At 43.3% G+C, this 24,804-nt stretch overlaps 1 protein-coding gene across 3 annotated transcripts in view; it reads left to right on the top strand.

Moving 5' to 3' along the window:
- The window catches only part of LOC140516190 (dynamin-1-like protein), a 39,529-nt gene extending 25,079 nt beyond the window's left edge, over positions 1–14,450 (top strand). For all 3 annotated transcript variants that reach the window (XM_072627213.1, XM_072627214.1, XM_072627212.1), the window contains exons 9-17: positions 2,979–3,110; positions 3,201–3,407; positions 4,722–4,842; positions 6,162–6,317; positions 6,523–6,612; positions 7,231–7,329; positions 12,897–13,006; positions 13,488–13,647; positions 13,748–14,450. In XM_072627213.1, the coding sequence (XP_072483314.1) occupies positions 2,979–3,110; positions 3,201–3,407; positions 4,722–4,842; positions 6,162–6,317; positions 6,523–6,612; positions 7,231–7,329; positions 12,897–13,006; positions 13,488–13,647; positions 13,748–13,804 (1,132 nt within the window). In that variant the 3' untranslated portion in view covers positions 13,805–14,450. The remainder of the gene's footprint in view (positions 1–2,978; positions 3,111–3,200; positions 3,408–4,721; positions 4,843–6,161; positions 6,318–6,522; positions 6,613–7,230; positions 7,330–12,896; positions 13,007–13,487; positions 13,648–13,747) is intronic.
- The last annotated feature ends 10,354 nt before the right edge of the window (positions 14,451–24,804 follow it).

Raw genomic sequence — 24,804 nt, 5'->3', positions numbered from 1 at the left:
GTGCCGTGGTCTGTGAGCAACCACAAGAACTCTTTTCTGCCCTGGAACTGTGAGGAGGCTCCCCCTTCCACTGCGACAACAAGCTCTGCTACGCTAGTGTTCCTCCTCACCCTGGGATGGCCACCCAGGACTGAGATGTTGACCTGAGTATGAGCAAAGCAACAGAGTTCTGCCTCAGTGCTAGCAAAAAGCAAAAATCATCTCCTTCTGACCAATTGTTTGACCACCTTCCTGTCTGTGGACTGAGAGTGTCAGAAGCAGCCCCTCTCACTGCTAATTCAGTCACTCTCAAGGTCTTGCTCCTGGTTTGCTGGGGCCAGGGTTGTGCTGGAGTCTCCTGTACTGGACTGTGCTTTGCTTACAGTCTTCCTACTGACCTTTTAAGTTGTTTTTAGCATCTGTGGGCAGAGAGGTTAGGAAAGTGCCACTGCTGCCGGTAATTGACTGATTTGTCTCAATAGAATTTAAGAAAGGTAAACTCAGGTACAGAATTCTGAGCTTTATCAGTTTATTAGCAGGGTACAAACCTGTTAATAAAGTGAGCCAAATGGATACCCGTTAGGCCAATGACCCAGAGAAGGGAGGTAGCTGTGTGAGTAAAATGAAGGGGGGGGTCCATGTGAGAGATGTGGGCGTTACCTCACCCTAAGTGAGTACCTGCAAAGACCTTGGCCTAAAGGGCCCAAGGTCTCCCAGTGCATTCTGGGTCATCTCCAGTCATCCTGATGAATACCTGGTCACTGGATTCAGATGGCTCTGGGGGAGAAATGAGGCTGGTGACCTTGCACAGTCCTCCCTCACTCAGAACAAAGTCAAATGCAAGTCATGTCATCATTTCTCTGATGGCATGATCTTCTTTAGCAACAAAGGATGAATACAATGACAACTGATTGGATCTGTGGAGTGAGGGGCCAAGGATAATGTCAAATTTCTGAACTTGGGAGACTAGAAGAATGAAACAAGGAAGTTATAAAGAGGGCAAGTTTGAGGGGAAAGATAATGAATTCTGTTGTGGATTTGCTAAGTTTGAGATGTCTCTGCAACATCAGCTTGAAATGTTTTCTAGTCAGTGATGGACTAAAGTTGAGGGGACTGAGGCTGGATATATCAATTTGAAAGAGATAGAGATGATAGTTAAACATATGGGGGAGGAAGAGATCACTGAGTGAGAGTCTTTGGGGAATATTCACTTATTGGGGATGTGATAAAGATGATGAGCCAGCAAGGGTGACTGAGAAGGCATGATCAGACAGGTAGAAAAGGGTAGTAATCACCCTTCAGCAGTGTAACGTCAGAGGTCCAAGTAACTGCAGAGAAGTAACAGACATTGGGTGCACCTTAAGCACAGATCAGAATTTGATGCTTGCCCCAGGCATTTGATGTCCAACATGGAGTCCAGATGAAAATGGGATTCATTATATGTGATGAGGCCTCCACTTACTCCTGTTTGCTGGTGGAATCAAGTTCTGGAATATTACTGAGTCTAAATGAATTCCATGATAATTCTCAAATTTGACTGGATGTTTCCCACAGTGAAGTAGATGAAAAATCCCTGCTGTCTAAACTGTGATCTGCAGTCCATGGAATTAGTCCAACAGTGGATATATCTTGGACAGACCCTATAGATAGATGAGCATTGAGCTGAGTCCTGAACTGACCAGGAAGAGAAGAGATGGCAGGATGACATCTGGGAATAGCCCAGCATAGTGACTGATTTCTCACTCTCTCCTCTGCCAAGCTGCTTCTCCTTGAAACAAAATCCCATCATTTTTTAACATTGGAGTCCTTTAAAAAAAAAAAAAAGACAAAATATTTTCTTGTTGCTTTTTTGATATACTATAACTTCCTAATTACTCCTCCTCCCTTATAACAAAAAAGCCATACCAAGCCAGTATTTTAGCTGTTGCTGACAGTATGTGCCTTGTTCCACACCTGTAGCCCACCACTTCCATAGCATGCTTTAATGCTGGCGCTTTTGAATCATTCCTGATCGTTGCGGCAGTTAGAGCTCTGATACCTTTCTGTGGCACTCTCCTTCACGTAACCGCAGTTATTGTGTAGACTGTTTTCTTGGTTCTGCTTGTTCCATGGCATTCACCTACTAATGGTATTGTTCTGGTGAGGCCATATGGTTGCAGGTCATCCAAAAGGTAGAAAATGCAGAACAGCTGCGAACAGATGGAATCTGGCTCCCTCATTTTACAGATAAGGAAATTGAGGCACAGAGTTTGAGGAAAGTTCCCAGAACATTGGTTGGACCTCCTAAGGATTTTACAGGAGGACATTCAACAAGTTTCATGAGATAAGAAGGGATGAATGACTTGGAATCTATAGACATTGGGATGTCTACATCAATAAAATGGTATTGGAAGACATGATTTACTAATGTGTCACCCACTTATTTGATCATAAGCTCCATGATGGTAGAGACTATGCCTTATCTAAACTTTGTACATCTCACCCCCTCAGGATATACACACTGAGTGCTTAACAGATCTTTTTTGAGTTGAACTGAGATGAATTCTCCCTAAGAGTCAAAGACAGGTCATCTTAACAGTCTGTGTTCCCTGAATCAAATCTCTGGGATTTTCCAAGTAGATGATCATGTCATCTACAAGTAGAAGTCTTTTTCTGCTGATGCCCATGGCTTTATTTTCTTTCTCTTGTCTTATTTCTGTCACTGCCATTTCTAGGATAATATCAAGAATAGTAGGGAGAAGGGTCCATGCTTGCTTTACCCTTTCCATTATTTGAAAGGCTTCTGATAAATCTCCATTTGCAAACAGTGCTAGTTTTGGGTTTGGGATATTTTATTGTTTTCAAAAAGACCCTTCCAATCCAATGCTTTTTAGGTTTTGGTACGACCATGCAGTCTCTGTTGTTTATAGACTATATACATTATTTCCTAATGCTGAATTGTCCTTGAACTTCTGGTCTAAGGAACGGGGCCTGAGTCTGAACCTTGATCCTCTCCACAGGAACCAGCATGATATCAGCATATACAAGAGCATCAGTGATTCCCTAAAGGATGAGCAGAGCTTCTTACAGAAGAAATACCCATCCCTGGCCAACCGGAATGGCACCCGCTTTCTTGCCAAGACACTGAACAGGTGCTGCTAGGGCTGGTTGGGGAAGGCTGGTGATAGAGCTGAAGAGTACCTGGAGTCACCTGTGGTTGGTTCTTATGTTCTTTCCTTTAGACTTCTGATACACCACATCCGAGATTGCCTGCCTGAGCTGAAGACACGGGTGAATGTGCTGTCGGCCCAATACCAGTCAGTGCTACACAGCTATGGGCAGCCTGTGCAAGACCAGAGTGCAACTCTGCTGCAGATCATCACCAAATTTGCCACTGAATACTGCAACACCATTGAAGGCACAGCAAGGAACATTGGGACCTCAGAGCTGTGAGTTCAGGGAAGGGTTAGGGGGTTGGGGATTTGGAAGGAGAAAGCAGAAGATACAAACAGAGAACGGTCACTGAGACAGGAAAATTTCTTAAGTCCAGCATCCTGGAATTTAGATAAGACCCAGAATGCTTGGGGCCAGTTATTTGGAAGTTGAGTAATAGCCCTCGATAAAGTAAAGCAGTAATAATCTATCTAGGAAACTATTTCCTCCGTACTTCATAGAAAAGCCCAAATGGAGTCATGAAGAGTTAGACATGTTGAAATGACTGAACAACAAATACTTCATAGTGGGGGAGGAAGGTGGGGGGGGGGGAGTTGGTTTGGTTTTAGTCTATCAGATCACTCTCCCAATGCAGGCTGGCACCTACTCAGCAACTTGTAGTCTTAAAAAGTTGCCTGGGCCACTCTTACATACAAAGTCTAGTGCTCAATGTCATTCTCCAAAAAGCCCAACCAGCAGTTAGGATTTTAAGCACAGGAGGAGAAAGTGAGGTTGGTGACCTTGCACAGGCTTCCCTCACTCAAATCCAAGTCAACTGCAAGTCATGTCATCATCTTGATGTCATGGTCCTCTTTGAGAATGAAGGACAAACACAACAACCTATTAAATAGTATTTATTATATGCCAGACATTATGTTAAATGCTCAATAAATAAGCAAACGAGAAAGACAGAAAAAAAGAAACAAAGAGCTCCTGTTCTGATTGGGGAGAAGAAGGGAAAATCTAGAAGTAGTTAGGCATGTACAAGGTATATATAGATTAGATGGAAGGTAAACTTAAAAGCAAGGCATTCACAGTTAGAGGGACTGAGAAAGGCCTTCTCAAGTAGTAGGATTTGAGTTGAGTCTTGAAGGAAGCCAGGGAAAGTTAAGACACAAGCCTTTCTCTTATCATGCGTGGGCATCATATATGGTGAAATGACTTGCCCAGGGTCACACAGCTAGTAAGTGTCTGAGGCCAGGTTTGAACTTGGGTCTTCCTGACTCCAGGCATAGCACTCTGTTCACTGCAGCACCACTTAGCTTTTTCCTGGTGCATCATATGCTTATGTTAATAGCTAGAACTCCTTAAAGAACATCTAAGCCAACACACTAAGGCTCAGGCAGAGCAAATAGCTTGCCCGAGATTTCACAGTGAGTGATATGTAGAAGACCCAGAATCTTGACAGCCTTTCCTAGTGCTTTTTTCTATTTCTCTATTTCTGTATCTGACTTTGGTCCGAGGCAAGGGTGGGAATATCTAGGGGGTGGGAACGTCCATGGGTGAAGCACCTCCCTGATGCCTAACCTCTGACCCACATACCCCCTCAGCTGCGGTGGTGCTCGCATGTGCTACATCTTCCATGAGACCTTTGGCCGAACTCTGGAATCCATTGATCCTCTGGCTGGACTAACCATTTTGGACATTTTGACAGCCATCCGAAATGCCACGGTAACGGATCCCTCCTTCACTGCCACTTTCCCCATTTTCATCCATTCTTCCCTAGCTTGGTGCCTAAAGTTGGCCCTGCTTCTACTGATCTGTCTCACTGGGAAAAATAGACCTTTAATCAGAGGTGTGCGGTTAGCCAAAGAAACTGAGGCATAGTATTGTGAAGCCATTTACCCAGGTTACACAGCTGGGAAAAGTAGCTGAGCAGAGATTTGAACCCAAATCCTCTTGCTTTTCTGTAGCAGTCATGTTGCTCTGATCAGACCCTCTCTGGGGACTCTTCTTTGAGAAGATCCCTGACTGCTTGCATTGAATTCTTTTGAATGGCTTTTATGGGGGCAGATCTTGGGCTTTGGGGGGAGAAGGAGAAGAGATTGAATTCTTGGAAACAGGGAGGAGGGAAGTGTCAGCCTGGGGATCAGGAACCCTCCCTATGGTGCTATGAATCTTTTGGTGCGAACAATCCACTGTTTATTAACTCCAAGTCAGGCAGGCACTGTGCTAGGCCCTGGGGGTGAACGAACAAAGAAGGAAACCAACCCTGTTGTCAAGAACACCAGAAAGGAATGAGACTACTTTCTTCTTGCAGTGCCTTAACATGGCTCAAAAGAGGAATCTCCCAGTAAGCCAAGCCAAGGTCAGCTCAGAGAATCTGTGTGCAGCCCCTGGAACTGCCATGGCTCACCGAGAGAACTTAGAAATTTAATCTGTCATCTTGGCCTCATGACTATCATCATAACCTCAACTCTGTAGAATCAGGCAGGAATAATCTTAATCGAAGTAGTTCACATTTATACAATAGTAGAAGTTTTGCAGAGCATTTAAAAATCGTGGGGGCAAGGTAAAGGGGGCCAGCAGTCTTGATGGTTAAGTTTAGATGGAGTGGGAGAAGTGGATGACTCCCATAAGACAAACTGTAGCTGTAATTGAGTGACCTTCATCTGGAGCCTTGGACTTCCAAGCTGTACCTTGGAACTGGGGGAGAGGAAGGGGATGACTGGCGGTTTGAGGTCAGGTGAAAGAATTAGAGGTAAGTCTTCTCCTCCCACCCCCGTATTGCCAAGAAGGTGAGCCATAAAGGGAAAGAACCAAGTTGAGCTCCTTGTCTGATTCTGTCTGACTCCCATAAGCATTTAAATATGTAGGAGGCAAGTAGCTGAAAAAGAGATGCCAAAGCCCCTATTCCCTTTCCATCCCTGGGAGCCTACTCTTCTGCCTTGGCAGAGAATGGGCCTAGAGAGCTCCCACTAGAGGGCTGAGTTCAGCTGGAACTGTGGGAGGGCTGAGCTGGGGCTGCCTGTGCTTCCCTCCTTATCCAGGGGCCACGCCCAGCACTCTTTGTCCCAGAGATCTCCTTTGAGCTACTAGTAAAGAGGCAGATTAAGAGACTGGAAGAGCCAAGCCTTCGCTGTGTAGAGCTGGTATATGAGGAGCTTCAGAAGATCATCCAGCACTGTTCTACTTACAATACCCAGGTGGGGGCAGAGGGATCTGGGCACCTGCTTGCATATACATGCACACACTTGTGCACACCCACCCGGGCTCATGCCTTCCCCAAGGTCCAATAGCCAGTAAGGGGAAGAGCCCTGTGTCTTGACTCTGCTTGGAGATGGTGGGGCATGGAGGGTAGAGGCAGCCTTCTGACCAGAACGCAAGACTGACGAGCTCTGTTCTTCTCAGGAGCTGCTGCGCTTTCCCAAGCTACATGAGGCCGTCGTGGAGGTTGTAACCGGACTCCTTCGGAAGAGGTTACCAATAACCAATGATATGGTAATGACCGAGGCAGTGTTCCGGGACACAGCTGCCTGAGGGGAAAATGGTACCTACTTGGGCAGGGTCCAGAGGACACATTGAGTGGAAAGCATCCAGCTTGCATGACCTGCCGATGCCCTGGGCAAGTTGTTGGCAAGGGTGCTAATAGCCAGTTTAAAGCTTGATTAGAGGATGAAATGGGAAGGGAGAAAAAAGGGATGGGGAAAGGCAGGATCTCATATAGAGGTTGAGCTGGGGACTAAAGGAAAAAGCCCACTTGAGCCTCTGCCTAAGATCATTTCTAGTAATCCTGGCAAATACACTGCACCCAGCAAATAATCAACTGAAGGAATACCCGGGAGGCCACACTTAACCTGCTAAATCTATGATCACACACCCAAAGCAGCCTTAAAGGCCAAGTAGGACATGGACAGGGAATCATTTTCAAAACACAGAACAAGGTGATGAGAGTGATGAAGAGAGAACTCACAGGGGAATGTAGTCTTCACCAACTCCCCTCACCCCTGCTATTTGAAATGGCTTCTGCCTGTTTTCCCAGCCTGACAAATAGAAAGAGGGAAGGGGAGGAGGAGTGAGGCAGGACAGGTAGGGTGACTTCACTGCCTTTCTTTGCAGGTTAACAACCTCTTGGCCATTGAACTAGCCTACATCAACACCAAGCACCCAGATTTTGTTGATATGACTTTTATGTCAGCTTCCTTCAGCAGAAACAAGGTACTTGAATAAGGTCGCCTAGATCTGACCCCAACAAACCCTCATCTATTCTCTGAACTTATTCCCCTAACCATTGCCCTCCCTGCTGTCCAGGTCAAATCAGGTGACAGTGGCCATCCAAAGCAACCTTGTGGCATGCTAGATAGAGGGTTGAAGGTAAAGACAGAGGATCAGAGTTCATCTCCTGACTCTGGATCTGTTTTTTCCTCTAAGATGGTGGGGGATTAGACTCGATGACCTCTAAGGAATGACCCTTCCACTTCCAAAAATCTTTGAGCCTATAAAGAAGAGTTGGCCCCAAAGGGTAGCTAGGAGAGGGAGACTCATTCTGCCTAATTTGCTTTGCTTTGTTTGGGGATTGGTTATGGGATCCCCATACTTGGATGATTTGATGAAGCCCCCGACTCCCTCCCTGGATCCCCACTTTGGTTGGTGTGTAAGTTTCTTCTTACATTCCACTTCTAAGATTTGACTGCTTTGTCTGCCTGCGAATTATAGTTCCCTGATGCTTTCCTTTAAATACAAACTAAAAAGCTTAGTGATTCTTCAGTCTGGAAAAACAGGCTGGGGAGATGGGAGGGATAGTGCAATGCATGATGGGAAGCCTGTGGATGTATAAAAGTGGTTGAAAGGGGAAATCACAGATTTCTTCACCAAACTCAATGCTAGCACTAGAATAGTGGCCATTTTATGTTAGTATCTTAAAGCCATTTAGTATGACTTACTAACAAAGCTACATTTTTCTTGATATCTTTTTGTTTTACTTCACATTCATTTCTGATTATATCCCTGCACATGCACAGTTGCACACGTACAGGTGCACACATATCTTCATTAAAAATGAGGGAAAAAGTCTAATAAATGGGCCATATACGGTGACAATTCACATAGACGTTTTACATCCATAGTCCCTTAGCTCTCTAACAGAAGGAAAGTGCATTTTCTCAACTCCTTCAGGATTAGTCTTTGTTGTACGGTCATTTTCAGCTGTGTCCGACTCTTTGTGACCCCATTTGGGGTTTTCTCGGCAAAGATACTGGAGTGGTTTGCCATTTCCTTCCCCAGCTCATTTTACAGATGGGGAAACTGAGGCCAACAAGGTAAAGCGACTTGTCCAGAGTCACACAGCTATTAAGTGTCTGAGGCCAGTTTTGAACTCAGAGGCGGAGTCTTCCTAACTCCAGGCCTAGCACTCCATCTACTACAATACCTCCTAGCTGCGCTAAAAATATATTTAGTTATTGTTGTTCAACAGTCTTGCTTATTGTAATTATACAGTGTTCAGGTTTATGCATTGTTGTCATGTATGTTGCTTTCCTGTTTGTACATACTTTACTTTCCATCATTTCATATAAGTCTTTGAATTCTTCATATTCATCTTTTTTTCCCAGAGCATCACTATCCTATTACATTAATATGCCACAAGGAATTTAGTTCTAATTCTTTGCTACTACAAAATGTGCCACTATGGATATTTTGGTGTGTGGAGGATTTTGCTTTGTTTCTTTGACCTCCTTGGGAATCTGGTACTGGTATCTTTCAGTCCATGATTCCAGAATGCTTGAACCAATTCATAGCTGCACCAACAGCTATGTATGTAGTTTGTAGTATGTATTAGTATGTAGTTTGCCTGCCTTCTCACAGCCCTTTGAATTTTGACTATTCTCATCTTTGCCAGTTTGCTGAATGTGAGTGCAAACCTCAGTTGTTTGGGTTTGTGGCTTACTATGAGTGATTTGGAGATACCTTGCATGTACTTTAGTCGTTTCAGTTATATGTGACTCTTTAAGACCCCTTTTGGGGTTTTCTTGGCAGCAGTATTGGAAGGATTTGCGATTTCCTTCTTCAGCTCATTTCACATATGAGAAACTGAGGCAAACAGGGTTCAATAACTCGTCCAGGGTCACACACCTAGTGTCTGAGGCCAGATTTGAACTCAGGAAGATGAGTGTTCCTGACTCCAGGCCCCTGCTGCGCCACCTAGCTGCCTTGTTTATCTTGACCATCAGATGTTTATCAGAGGAACTTGATACAAAGAGTTTTTTCCCAGTCTAGTTTCCCTTATTCTAGCTGTGTTTAATTAGAGCAGGGGTTCTTAAACTTGAGATCTGTGAACTTCGGGTTTGTTTTTAATTTTGATAACTTTATTTCAATGTAATTTGTTTCCTTTTTAATCCTTTGCATTTTATGCACCTAAAAATATCCTGAGAAGGGATCCCTTCTGTTCCCCAGCCTGCCTGTCTGCCAAGGTTCCATGACAGAAAACAGGTTTAAGAACCCCAAAGTTGAAAGTCTTTGGGGCTTCCCAGAAGTGGTGTTAGATGCTGACCTAAACTGTTAGGTTTTTTTTTTTTTTTTTGCTAAACTGCTTTTCAGTTTTCCCAGTGTCCCATAAGGCATCCTTTCCAAAGTCATTTAGATCCTGAGTTTCTGTTGATTTTCAGAATTTCTGATTCCTGCTTATTCTGGTTTCATTGATTTCCTTTTCTATTTGGAACCAGCACCACCTCATCTGGATGATGGCTGCTCTAGAGGATCATTGGAAGTATGCAGATGCTATGTTCCTTTCATTCCTGTTCTTTTCAGTGTTTCCCTGGAGATACTAGGCTTTGTAGCCATCCAGTTGAATTATATGACTATTTTATGTATCTCCATAAAATAACTGGTTAGTAGTTTGGTATAGAATTGAATATGTAAATTAACCGAGATGGTGTTGTAGCACAACCAGGAGCAATTATATAGGCCTCCAGTTATTTCAGTTTCCCCTCCTATTTTTAAAAGTGTTTTGTAATTGTATTTTTATCCAATGTAGATTTTGGACTAAAACTTTGCGGGGGGGGAGAAGCTATTCAACATAGAAATAGCCATAACTTTTTCTCAGCTCCTCCTACCATTACCTTTGTCATTCACACAAGTATATCCACCCAGATCATCTTCTCAATTATGTGTCTATTCTAGCACCAGCCAAACACATGCCATCAACCTATTAGATGCGGTGAGTGGCATTAGGTTTCAGCTGGGACCTAGGATGATGGGCTTGACTTCTCTAGGGGTGTCGAGGTTGAAATTCATTTCCACCATATGCTACTGAATAGCTCAGGGTCTTAAACTACGGGACTGATGAGACCCAGGTCACAGGGTTCCATTCTTTCAGTAGTTACTCCGTTTTCATTTTCTGTCCCGTGGCCCCAGAATGATTGTTTGTGAGAGAGAAACCCTGCTGGTCTTAGAACTTTTTCCCCAGTTCTGTAGCTGGAAAAGACATAGCTAGCACCATATAAATAGAAGCAAAGGTGTCAGATGATGTGAGTAATCCAAGGCTGAGACTTGGTAGGGAAAGATCAATGATAGGATAAAGGGGCTGGAGACTCAAGGGAAGAGGGCAGTGTCAAGGTGAACTACTTCACCAAGGGGTCAGGATGGAGAAAGGACGCAAATTTAGCCAGTACAGACCTGGGAAAGAACTGAGGGGTGGAGGGATTGAAGCTCATGGTGAGGATAAAGAATATGGTTTGGGGAGAGGTTGGAATGACAAGAGATTGTATAGATAAAGGAATTTCAGAGTTCATGAACATGGAAGTAGAATATTTATATGTGATGGTAAGATCTGACATAGCTCAGGTGGAGTAAGTTAAGAAATTGGGAGGTTAAAGTATTTGAGACAACATCAATATATATGGGAATAGTGTGAAATAAGGCTGAGAGGTGGATTGGACCCAATTGGTAGAGGACCATGAATGCCAGGATAAGGTATTTGCATTTTGTCCTTTGTTGGCAACAGGGAGTCACTGAAAGTTTTGAAATGTGGTCATGATCTAATCAGACCTACACATGAGGAATATTGCGTGGATATTCTTGTGAAAGAGGAAAACAGGAATCAGGAAGACCAGTTAGGACTATTCCAATGCTGTAGAAGTAGTGAAGCCTTAAATTCCGGTGATTGGCAGCGTGAGTAGAGTAGAGGATGGCAAGAGATGCCACCAAAGTGAAATTGATAAGGCTGAGAAACTGATCAGGGAAATGCCAAAGATAACTTTAAAGTCCAAACCAGGGTGACCAAGAGAATGGCAGCATCAACAGAGATTGGGAAGATGGAGCAGAGATATGATCTGATAGGTTTGTTTAAAAAAAAAAAAGCCAAGAGTCAGCCCTGTCCTCCATGTTGTAGCTAGGCAAACCTCTCTTCCTTCTCCTCTTGTTCTGGGAACTGTAATCAGATCAGAACCTTTACTTCTGTAAAAGGCAAGTCATACTTCTCTATGGTTCCCTTCACTGTCCCTTAAATTTCCCCAAACCTTCTTTTCTGGCCACCATTTCCTTCTCTGTATTGTCTCCTCCCATCAGGATCTAAAGTACTTTAGGACAGGTATTGCCTTGTTTTTTACCTGCCCCACAGGCCCTCCCCTTCCCCCCTGCCCTGGCTTAGTACATCAGTGGGCACTTATTAACTATAATATGACTAATAAATGCTTTTCATTCACTCACTCACTTACATGTATAGTGTTGTCAAATGCAGACCCAGAAACCTTGGTTTCTGCCTATGCCTAATTGTGTAAGATTGAATTGTGATTTTTCTAATTGATTTTTGAAGTGAATTTAAAAGTCCAAATTACAATCCATGTACAGTCTCATGTTTCCCTCCAGGTTTCAAGGGTACAGGGAATTCTTGTTAGAGCATCTGTAGGAGTGATGGGGGAACATATCCTTTGACCCAGCCATACTGCTACTAGGTCTATACCCCAAAGAGATCAAAGGAGAAGGACATATATGTACAAAAATATTTCTAGCAGCTCTTTCTGTGGTGGCAAAGAATTGGAAATTGAGGGAATGCCCATCAGTTGGAGAATGGCTGAACAAGTTGTGGTATATGAATGTGATGGAATATGATTGTGCTATATAAGACATGATAAGGGGTTTGGTTTCAGAAAAATCTGAGAAAACTTATCTGAACTGATGCAGAATGAAGTAAGCAGAACCAGGAGAACATTGGGCATGGTAACAGCAATATTGTGTGATGATCAACTGTGAATTATTTAGCTACTGTGATCAACACAGTGACCCACCACAACTCCAGAGGACTCATGATGAAACATGTTGCCCACCTTCAGAGAGAGAACTGATGGAGAGGGGGAGCAAATCAAGGCATATTGTCTTTCGCTTTCTTGCAACATGGCTAATGTTTAAATAGGTTGTGCACGATGTCATCTATTTGAGGGGTATCACATTTCTTACCATCTGGATGGGTAGGGGAGGGGGGACTGAAGGGAGGGAGAGAATTTGGAACTGAAAATAAAAGTATGAAAAAGTAGTGACAGAGAAATAACTTCTTGCTTTCCCCCTTCAAAGAAGGGAAGATTCTAGCTCTAATGCTGAAACTGGCACCATTACTCCAGAGACCCAAGAGAGGGTGGCTTATACTGGACCCTTCCCCCACTACCACCTTGGGCCACTGAGATAATGCCCAGGCAGCCTCTGGGACACTGGCGCACAGACACCCTGGCTTAACTGTGCTTTGAGACATATTTCCTCTTACTGGCATCCCCTTTTCCTCTTGTGTCCTCCCCTAGCCCATGCCAATTTCCAGAAAGCTGAGTCAAAGAGAACAGCATGATTGTGAGGTAATCCGCAAACTGATCCAGTCCTACTTCCTTATCGTACGGAAGAACATTCAGGACAGGTAGGTAGGGGAGAGAGAGAGAGAGTGAGGGAGAGAGAGAGTGTGTGTGTGTGTGTGTGTGTGTGTGTGTGTGTGTGTGTGTGTAGCATGTTACCTTGACCCAACAACCTGGTCACAATTAAAGGTGGGAAGGAATCAGACACTGATGGATCTCTAGTGATTTGTTTCCTAAAGTATGTTCTATCTGTAATTACATTTAATTTCGTGATATGCTTGTAAGAAAAACAAAGGAAGAACTGTTCTTCCTCCATTTTATGAAAGAAGAAACTAAGGCCCAGAGAAGGCAAATTATCCCTAGGGAGCCAGGACTGGAACCCAGGTCACCTGACTCACTTGGATTGTTTCAATTAGAAAAACACAGGAAGAGTAATTCTTTACAGGGTTCCTTTGGGCCATTTGCTCCCTGTTTTAAAGAGTATACCCCATCCCTATAGGATCTACTCCCAGCCAATGCCTGTCTGGTCTCTCTCCCCCAACGCAGTGTTCCCAAAACAGTCATGCACTTCCTGGTGAACTATGTCAAGGAGCACCTACAGAGTGAACTGGTGGGGCACTTGTACAAGCCGCAGCTACTGGATGGGTTGCTGATTGAGTCTGAAGAAATGGCCCAGCAGCGAAATGAGGCAGCTTCCATGCTCCAGGTAACTAGCTACTTATCCTAGGTGAGACCTCTCCCCATCCCCCATCCCCGATCCTTAGGGAGTGTCTGCCATGGCCCATGGATTTGCTTTTCTTTCTTAGGCCCTACAGAAGGCCAACCAGACCATCTGTGAAATCCGAGAGATTCAGCTTTGGTGAGTGGTGCTCGCCATGCCCACTGCACTGAGTCTGCTGCCAGTTTGTGTTTTTGTTGACCTCATTCCAGCCTTTGTTGTTGCCTCTTCCCTACCTGTCTGGTCTGTGCATTCTCATCATGATCCAGTTCAACACCAAGAATCAGACTCTCAAGAAATGTTCTGGGCACAGGGACTAGAAAATGAACATAGCTATTTGAGAGAAGAATTATTAACATCAATAGCCTTCTTTCCCCTCCACCACCCCACCCTCATTCTGGGCATGGCTCCCTGTATCTGCCCATGTGTAATGAGCATGTCCATCCTTCCTCTCTTTTCTTTGTGGTACAGAGAGAGGATAGGGTTAGGGGTGCAGATTTGGCCCATTGAGCTGGTAATGATTTCTGTGTATCTCTCTTCCCCTTTCCACTTTTTGTTGAATGATGAGGTTAGCTTGGGAGCAAGCAGGGGGAACAGGAGGCAGCAGGCAAACACCAGCCTTAGGTGAAGGAGCAGGGAGAGCCACCATGGAGCAGGCCAACTACCAGGCTGCCATCATCATCATTTCCTCAAGACCAGATCCAGGATCCCCAGAGCAGGAAGGGAGAGCAGTTTAAGTTTTTTGTTAAGAGGTCTGTAGTTTTCATCCAATAAAAATATTCAAGCATTAAGTGAATTGTTATTTGTCACCATGGGTTTGGAAGGATGGAGCGGTATAAAGAGAAATGATGACAGTCACAAGTCCAACCCTATACCCCATTTCTCTCTTCCTTAATCTAGGGATTCTGAATCTTTGTTGTGTCATGGACTGTGCTTGGCCATCTGCCTAAATCTGTAGACTCCTTCTCACTATCATGTTTTAAAATGTACGAAATGAAAATACATGGACTTACAAAGGAAACCAATTATAGAAAAATATTTTTTTCAAATAAGTTTACAGATTCTAGGTTCAGAACTCCTGCTCTAACTAGATGTTTAGTTTGTTATGCAAACACACTGGTTTGCACATCCACTTCCTTCAACTCCCTCTTTGACTGACGTGTAGGAATGACTTCTGTGGGTGGAGCTTCCTCTAACCTTTTCACAAATATGGCCCCAAACCTGGGTAGGGGATTGTGGAGAATGCAGAAACAGAAGACTAATCTCTGTTTCCAAGTTCTCAGTGGAGTTGGATGGGGCAAGACCTAATCAAGGACTCCAACCCAATCAACATTAAGTGCATACACCCCAGGTAGATAACTGTGCTAAGTGCTGGGGGATTGTTTTGTGTTCCTCCTTCTTGCCAAAGACCATACCTTCAGAGAAAAGATGACATGACTTGCACTTGACTTTGTTTTGAGGGAGGGAGGGCTGTGCAAGGTCTCCAGAGCTATCTGATTCCAGTGACCAGATATTCATCAGGATGACTGGAGATGACCCAAGATTCACTGGGAGACCTTGGGCCCTTTAGGCCCTTTAGTGCTGGGGGATACAATTAATACAAAAGAAAGATAGCCTCTGCCCTCAACTAGCTTATCATCTTAGGGGGAAACTACACAAAAGGAAGCAGGCAGAGGGTGGGATGGAGAGGGACATGGAGTTGGAACTGGGCAGCAGATGCAAAGGGGGAGTAAGGATTGGACAGTTCAGTTTCTGCCTCCTACAAGGTAAGGTGCCCCCTTGTAGGAAGATGCTTCCCTCCCAAGTCAAAGACTCGGAGGAAGGGAACTTAAGAAATTGAAAGGTCAGTACGTGAAACTAGATGCTGGGACTACTTCCCTGCTAGGACCTTACCCAGGCCACTAGCAACCACTGTGTGCCAGGCCTTGATACTATGGTACTAGAAGAGCTCATGCACACAATTGGCATGCTTGTTCTTTGTCATATCCTTGGTGGAGGGTGGACCAAAAACCAAATAAATCTTTGATACAAAGCAACTCCTAGGGAAATGTTGAGGCTGAAATTTGACATATTGTCATTTCAAATTATACTGTAATACAATTATTAATAAATACTTTCAGATAAAATTTTTAAAATGCAAATATGCATGAAAACTACAAAGCATTCTGTGGAGCAGCAATTTGGTCAAACATGACATAAGTAAAATATTATCAGAAAGAGAGATTCTCCACTCAAGTCCTCCTATAACTCATCAAGGCCTGGAGATGACCCTGGCAGGTCCCACCAAGCTAGAAAAAATATGAGAGTGAGTACTAGACTGTGTCTACTGTCTGAGGCTCATCCTAGCCTATCCCCACATAGACCTCAGGGGAGTAAATTCTTGGTTGGTCAGAGCACCTCCATAAGATCAAGGTGACCTATCACAGATGTACATAGAGGTACCAATGTATATTGGCGCAATTAGGAGTCACACCATGAAATCCCAGGTCTCAGAAGAATTGATTTCTTACATATCCATGCGTTTCCAGTGTTGACAGGTCAGCAGGTAAAATTCTAGCCCTAAAATACCTAAATTACTCATTTCTAATTCTACCTCTACCTCATCTGTGAGCTCAGTGATGTCAGTCTTCCTCCCAACAATGAGGATCACAGACCAGTCAGGACATCTTGGACATGTCTTCTGGTGACTTTGCCCCAGGATTCAACCCAAGAATACCTATTTTAAGAAGAGGAGTAAGAAAATGAACTATCTGCACATGATCCCAGCTGAGTCTGCTAAGTGGCCAACCCAAATAGGAGAGTGCCTAACTTATAAACCATATGAACTCAAACCTTTCAACACCAAGTGAAAGCCTTTTTTCAAGACAAGTCAGATTAATTAACATGCACTTATTAAGCACCTACTGTGTTAAAAAAGGAAAAGAATTCTTTACATAATAAGCAACATGCACTCAAACCCAAATCCAACATTCCATGTATAAGAAAGTCCCAGATGAGCATAGTTAGGTCCTCTAAGACTCAAGTGCATGAGACCACTCAAGCCACCAATGACATACTGACAAGACATATGTCCAGATGGAGATGAAGGGGCAGCATCCTGAGAAGTGAAGTACCACTGTGCCTTTTGCATATCTTTGCCGTGTTTGAGCAAAATAAACCTCCTTTTGGCCAATGTCTCATTTGTTTCTCTCTTATATATGCTTGTACTAACATACTAGGAAAGAAAAATAAAGAGATATTGATTGCTATCAAAGAAGTTGATGCTTGATAGTACATCTAGAAATCTTAAAGGATTCCATAAACCAAGCATTTATTAAGTGCCTGTGATGTGCCCTGTGTTTTACAAAGTGTTAGGAGTACAGAGACAAAAGCAAAACAGGCCTTGCTCTGAAAGAGCTTACCTTCTATCGTGGGAGGCAGTATATGTCCATTCTCTGGAGCTACTCTCAGTTTCCCCAGTCACACTGGTAGGTCAAGTCTCCACAACTGGGCCACTTGTCCCCTCAGTCTAAAGGTAGCCCTGAGAGGTTGGGGAGGGAGAAATATCTTCTTAATGTTATAATTCAGCCCCTAGGGAGTATGTTTACTGCCATGATTATGGGCAGACTGTCAGTTAAGTAGACTTAATTAATTAGCTTTCAGAAAGGTATTTTACTAAAGTAGAATAGTAAGGACAGTTGGTATAAAACATCCTCCAAAATGTCTGTCACATTCTACCAGTTCTTAGAGTCTAGGTGAAAGTAGACATAAGCTTAGCATACATATAGGAAAGGGGATAGCATCTCATGAAAGTCCTTAAGATGGTCTCCTTAGGTATAGTACAGCTTTTTTGCTGAGCTCTCTGAACTCTTGAGTCTCTGCTAAGCTGCCTGTGACTTCCCAATACATTCATTGGCTGATCTGGGAACACTACTAGAAGATGGGCGGCTCTTTTTTGGTTAAAGACAGGGAATCCTGAGACCTGAGGCTGCGTTCCTCTCCTCTTCCCCCAATCAATTCCCTTGCTTGAATCTCTGGTTCTCAACTACCTACTTGCATTTGTGTAGGCTTTACTAAGTTTTCTCAGCCAATCCAAGCGTACTTCCTGGGCAAGTCGCTCCTGTTACGAAGGCCTTTTTTTTAGTGTAGTCCAAAGACTAAGACTGATTGAATGAGATGTCTTCTCATGTAGTTAAGGGATCAGGACACACTGTGCATGCATGTGTGTGTTCGTCCTTCGTTGCCGAAGAAGACCTTGCCATCAGAGAAATAATGACATGACTTGCACTTGACTTTGTTTGGAGTGAGGGAGGGCTGTGCACAGGGAGGGCTGTGAGGCTGTGCCTCACTTCTCCTCCAGAGCCATCTGAATCCAGTGACCAGATATTCATCAGGATAGCTGGAGATGACCCAGGATGAGGCAATTGGGGTTAAGTGACTTGCCCAAGATCACACAGCTAGTGAGAGTCAAGTGTCTGAGGTGAGATTTGAACTCAGGTCGTCCTGACTCCTGCACTGGTGTTCTATCCACTGCACCGTCTAGCTGCCCATCAGGATACACTATTTTTTTAAAGGATGGGTTAATTTGATTGATTTACTCAATCATCTCCTCCATCCACATTCACATCCTTACAAAGAAATACAAAATAGATCTATAACTCAAGTGTAGACACATATCCCATGAGACTCTTGGAACAGTGCAGTAGTATGAGCAGCCCACACAGCCTCCTGTGCTGCCTTCTGCAAGTCTACAGAAAAACAGATTGTCAACTTAATCTGCAAGGGAATACTGTATAATGTATAATTATAAATCTTCCCACCAGAGGGCACTATACTCCAACACCAACCCAGTGATCTAGCTCAGCGGCCTCCAAAGTGGAGGCTGTGTGATCTGACTCCAAAGGGTATATTATCAACAACTATGGCCAATCATGATGAGGGGAACCTGGACCCCAAAAGGCAAAGATTATGTTTCTGGAAGCAACTTAGTACCTCAGTGGGCCCTGTGGGAAATTCTTTTCTTGTTGCAGGCACATACAGACCTGACCCTTAATTCCTCAGATAAAGGCTAACAGTACAGGCTCAGGGGTACTGGCCCAAGGACTCTTTCCCTGGTGCCTGATACTCCAAGGACCATGCCTCTGGCAACCCTTTGTACTATAAACAGAACTATCTTGTCCCTTCAACAAAGCTGTCTCTGTTGACTCTCTGAGTTTTCCCCTATTTCTCAGTAGCCCAGACCACGAGTGCCAGCACCCAAAGCACCTGGATTTCTTGCATATCCCTTTGAAAACTGCCCACTCCTTAATCCTACTCCTCCCACCGAATTAGCATACTTGGCACACTGGACTTTTGCATATAAGCTTTAGCATTATGCTCATTAGTTTGCGGGTTCCCTAAGAATTTTCCTCCCCCTTCTATAAGCATCAAAATAAACTTTGCCCCTTGACTAGAAGATGATTTGAAGGTGTGAATTCATTCCAGGTGACACTTGTCCTGTACCCTGACATTTTGGGGTTCCCAGCACCCCTAAACTGCATCACTGGAACTTGTCTCCAATAGAACCATACATATGCTTATTCTCCAAACTCCTCCATTTAACTCCCCCATTCAATACTCCCTGACTCAATCCCCTCCACCCCTGACCCTGTATGCTCTCAATCAGTTCCCTGCAAAGCTGGGCTTCGCCTCTCAGGTCTCCCAAGTACCCACAGCAGCAGCTACGGTGCCATTGAGAAAATTCTGCCTGGACCAGTGCCCCCTCTGGTGGTGGGTTCTGTTCTAAGGGCAGTGAGTGGTCTGAGTACCACTCACTCCCTCCTATTTCACTCCTTCCTCTTTTACTTGGACTGTTAGAATAGCCTCCAAATTGGGCACACAGCCTCAAATTTTACCCTTCTCTAGTCAATCCTTTGTACAAATGCCAAAGGGATTTTCCTAAAGAGAAGCTCTGGCCATGTTACTCTTAATAAATTCCAGTGACTCCCTGGTCCCTCTAGATATTGCCCAGAGTCACACTAGACAGCTAGTACCTGTCTGAGGTCACATTTGAACTCGAGAGGATGAGTCTTCCTGACTGCAGGTCTGGCACTCTATCCACTGAGTTACCAAGCAGTGTGTTTTCAAATGGCTGGGCAAAAAACAAGCCCTTGCTGGCTGGGTTCTGAATTCTAGCCCAGGAACAGATATAAAATATTGCTGTGGATCATTAAAATTACAAAAACTATAGTTCCACAACCCCCTTCCTACCTTTACATTCTGTATTTGGATTACGTAGGCAATCAGCTTTCAAAAGCCCTGGAGTTTGTTTAACATGATCATGATCGTGCCCCTGCATGGGTGCTATAGAGGGCCAACGGTATCCCAGAATCTTTTCCCCTAACCACAAGTGATAGAAAGGGGAGGATATAAAAAGGGGAGTCCTGGTGTCTAGGGCTCAGCTTCAGGTCCAGATTCTGCACTCAAGTAAGGGAAAAATGAGGGAGAGTGCTAGAAGTCAGATGAATCTGGCCTTTTCTGCTGCCAGCAAGATTTCTGGAAGCTGCCCACTTTGACTATCCAATCGAGATGTTCTTCATGGAGTCCCCAACTGGGTTTGCTCTAACTCCTGGTCTGATTCAGTTTCTGTAGCCTTTCACTTCTCTGTTCCAAAAGCAAAGTAAGCCTATGGGATACCTCCCCTCCTTAATCTAAATGGAATGTTGAGCAGGCTCTCCCTAGCACATGAGAAGGAAAGGGAGATCTTGTTCCCTTTTTCTTTTCATGTAGCTTTGTTCTGTTATGATCATGAGACTGAGGAAGAGGAAGAGAGGAGAGAGAGGAAGGCTAGGCAATTAATAGATTATTCCTCCTAATATTTCCCAAGCTACCCACACCCTGGACCCTGGAGCACAATAATTAGGGGCAGATACAGGCCTGGCATAAGCACTTGATAGGCAACATGCAAATAAAAGTAATGGGTATAGTAGGTTACTGAGTTTTAGGATCAAACCCACAGAAATCATTATCCCATATACTGCCAATGAAGACTGAGAAGGTACTAATAATAACATAAGAAATAGCATTTCCAATAATAACAAATGCTTAAGGGAGCTGTAACTCTGCTAGTGTGGATTTTTCTGACACCATGATAAAGTGCAACCTAAGAAATAGGTGGTTTTCATTTCTAGGGCTGTATCCCAAAGAGATCATAAAAACAGGAAAGGACCCACGTGTACAAAAATATTTATAGCACCCTTTTTCTGCTGGCAAAGAGTTGAAAGTGGAGGGGATGCCCATCAATTGGGGAACAGCTGAACAAGTTGTAGTATATGAATGTAATATACTATTGGGCTATAAGAAATGGTGAGCAGGTAGATTTCAGAAAAACCTGGAAAGACTTACATGAACTGCTGCTGAGTGAAGTGAGCAGAACCAGGAGAACATTGTACACGGTAACAGGCATGTTGTTCGATGACTAACTTTGATAGACTTAGTTAGCTCTTCTCAGTAATTCAAGGACCTAAGATGACTCCAAAAGACTCATGATGGAAAATGCTATCCATAGCCAGAGAAAGAACTTTGGAGTCTGAACGCAGATGGAAGCATACTATTTGCTCTCCTTTTCTTTTATTGTTTCGTTTTGTTTCTTCTTTCTCATGATTCCTCCCATCAGTTCTAATTCTTCTTTACATCATGACTAATATGAAAATATTTAATATGAATTGATAATGTTTAATATAAAATTTTGGAATAATCTCTTTGTTCTCTCTGAAGTAAACTCAGAGTGTGCCTCTTCCTATGTCAGCAAAAGCCAGCCAAGGCCAACTCTACACTCCTTAAGGAGACCTTTAACCTAAGACACTATATCTTGAATAATGAGGCTTTCCTTTGTATCTTATTATCTATAGACATATACTATGTTATGGCATATTAATGGTAAAGAAAATATAGACATCTTAGGTCGTAATTTCTATTGAACTTTGTTTAGCCTTTTCCTATGTCAGTTATCTGTTTAGGGCAGGAAGCCTGCCACTCACTAGTGGTGGGATTTCCTTCCTTGTCACCGAGACATATGTTTACCCAGCTGGAATCGCAAGGCCTGACCAACATTACCTTGTTAATTGTCTTGTCTTACTAAGTTTATGATTTGTTCAACTAGGAGAGTTCCTTTCTCACGGCAAAATGTATATAAGCCAGAAGATTTCTGCACTGGGTAGCCAGAATATTTCTGGCTCCATAATGCATTATGTTACCGTTGTCTTTAATAGGGAATTGATTAATTAATTAAATTATAAACTATGCATTTAGCCTGTTGCCTTTTCTCTAATTAAGTTTTCAGGTCAACAGAATGCATAAGTAGAGCTTATATTAGATTGTACACTGTCTTGGAGTGGGAGGAGGAAAGAAAGAGGGAGAAAATTTGAAAGTCAAAACCTTATGAAAGTGAATGTTGAAAACTAAAAATAAATTAATTGATTTTAAAAAAAGAAATAGGTGATTTTCCAGAGATGCTCTGACCAAAGAATGCATCAGCCTTGGGCAACCTGAGGATGAGCCTCTCTAAATGGAGCTAGGCAGGTTTTCTGCATACAATTGTCACTAAGTCCAACAAGCATTTACTTTGTACCAGCCACTAGGCAAAGCCCAAGAATATAAGAAAAGGTAACAAACACACTATTGAATGTGTGTTCATGGCCTGCCCTGATGTACACATCCGTCTCATGACACAATGAGAAAAATCCACTTCATATCTTCGGACCTTAATTTCCTCATCTGGAAACTTTTAGTCTATGATCCTCTGTAGAAGCTTTTAGGAAGTACATCTTTTGGGAAACAGAGGGAAGAGAAGTTACCTGCTCCTATTTTGATACCATTACCACAGCCTGTCTCATTGATCACTAATTTCATATATTGTTCCTTAGAGAGGATACCACTGTTTTCTGAGTTCTTTCAAATCAGGGGGAAGAACATAGGACTAGATTAAATGATCTCTGGGCTCTCTTCCAGCACTAATGTGCCATTATCTTGTCATCCTGATCTAATGCTTCCTTTGGCTCTACATAGACTGAAATTAGACTGATCCTATCATTGTGGTATACAACAAACAATTCCTGAGCAGTAAGTGCCTCGGTGATATCCTATTCTGATGGGGAGACAGAGAAGCCTACCCACTGATGCTCACAGACAAGGAGGCCTGTGGGGACTCTTGAAAAAAAACTTCACCCCTACCATCCCTTCCTCTTGTGTGGAATATGTGGATACAAAGGTGCCTTAAGGGTTAACATTAAGTGTGGGCTGCTTTTTCAGTACCTTGTGAGACCCCTCCTAAGCTTGAGGACATCCTAAGGCCTCTTCCCCTTATCTTGAAATACCGTAAAACTTTCCCCTTATCCTGGACCATAAAATTCCTTGCCTCCCCTCATTCTGTCTCTAAATCTCCAAACCCCCTTAGAAACTCTAAAAATTACATCATCATCCTACAGGCTGCATAGATTTCTGTCTATATGACTCTGGTTCTTTTCCTATATCAGTGCCTTTGTTTAGCCCTTTGATAAATCTTAGGCCCACTGCTTTTGCATCAATAAACCTCCCATTGGCTAAAGAGAAGGTCTAAGCGAATTCTTTCCAATCTGAACCAGCTCTCCCAACTCTGACCTTAACACACTTACTCATAGGATAAGAGAATTTCTGGCTCAACTTTATTACTACCATTTCCTTAAGATGAGCAGCTCATCTGCTAATTAGACTAATTAAGTCTAATTACTCTAATTAAGACTAATTAGAGTCTTGACATCAATAGTAGGCCTGGTGGCAAATTTCTGTAACCAAAGCAAGTGGTCAGTAACAGATATGAGTACAATGCAAGTATGTGAGATCTTCCTGTTTTCAATCTGAGTGCATAGTCATTCCATTCCCCAAACATCTGGATAAATTAGTACTCCTGCATAGTCATGCAAAAGATTTAATCCCTGGAATAGAACACTCTTTCTGAATGATATGGGAATAATTAGACAAAGGGAAAACAAGTTTGCAAAACAAAGGGACAAACACAATGTTGAATCATTATCCCATAGACTAAGGTTGGCATAAATCTGAGCTACTATAATAAAGTGTGTGTTTAAATCTGAACTATTCAGCCTAAGATCATATTCCTTTCTATATCTTAAACAACTTAGTAAATGGATATTTGGCCTAGTCATCTGCCTGTTACTAGATATATGTCTTACAGAATAAGGCCCTCAAATGTTTCAAAATAATGTAAAAATAAATGGGTATTTGCCAGGCCTAGAGGCCTGTGGGCTACCCGAGTCTTCTTACCTCACCTCTCGAGGTCTTCGGCTGGCCAAGCTGGATGCTCATATGAGAGAAAGGACGTTCCAGAGTCAAACAAGGGTTGAGCTTTATTCAGGGTTCTGGTTACAAGTGCAGGGGAATTCTTCCTTAGGAGGGAGCGAAGAATCTCCCAAGGAGGCAAAGATCTTACAATAAGAGATTGGAAGTAGAAGTGTAAGTGGGGAGAGAGGGGGAGGGAAGAGCGGAGAGAGGAAAAGTGGAGCCTTCTGTCCTCACACGTGGCCCCTCCGCCCAAGAGAGCTTTCAGGCTTTCCTGACTCCAATTAAGCTCTCCAGTCGCATAGTTTGTATCTGAATACCGTGCCTGTTAGGTAACAATGGGTGTGCCCAGATCCGGGACAATCTTGAGGGCGGGGAGAGCTCTCTCCCATCACGTTTCTCACGGGAAGAGGCGGAAATACACGAGATAGCTCGGTTCACCTCGATTCCCAGTCGTTTCCTGGGGGGCCACGTGAGAACTCTAAGATTTAGAAGTTCCCACCTTTACCCACCCGAGACTGTCCACATGGAATTGAGCTTCCAACCCCAGCAGGTATTGGTACAACTGCTTGAGGGATCTCGTTGTTAGTTGGTTACTGAAACTAGATCAGAAATCTTCAGTTAGGGGAAAAGAATTTCAGTGCAATCAATTTTCTTAGTGGGAGGTAACATGAAATATTTTTGCATTAACAGAAAAGTCAATTTCATTCAAAGTTTACTACTATTGTATAAATACTACCTGCTTATATTGTGTGTCTAGTGGTACAAACATGTTTTATAGTAAACACCTTACTGATATGCACTCTTTTGGAATTAATTATAGATCCTCTGAAGTCTTTTATGATAATTGGA

Source organism: Notamacropus eugenii, chromosome X, assembly GCF_028372415.1.
Source record: "Notamacropus eugenii isolate mMacEug1 chromosome X, mMacEug1.pri_v2, whole genome shotgun sequence".
In the NCBI taxonomy this organism is placed as follows: Eukaryota; Metazoa; Chordata; class Mammalia; order Diprotodontia; family Macropodidae; genus Notamacropus; species Notamacropus eugenii.
The sequence above is the reverse complement of the archived record's forward strand: the minus strand, read 5'-3'. Positions and strand labels throughout refer to the sequence as shown.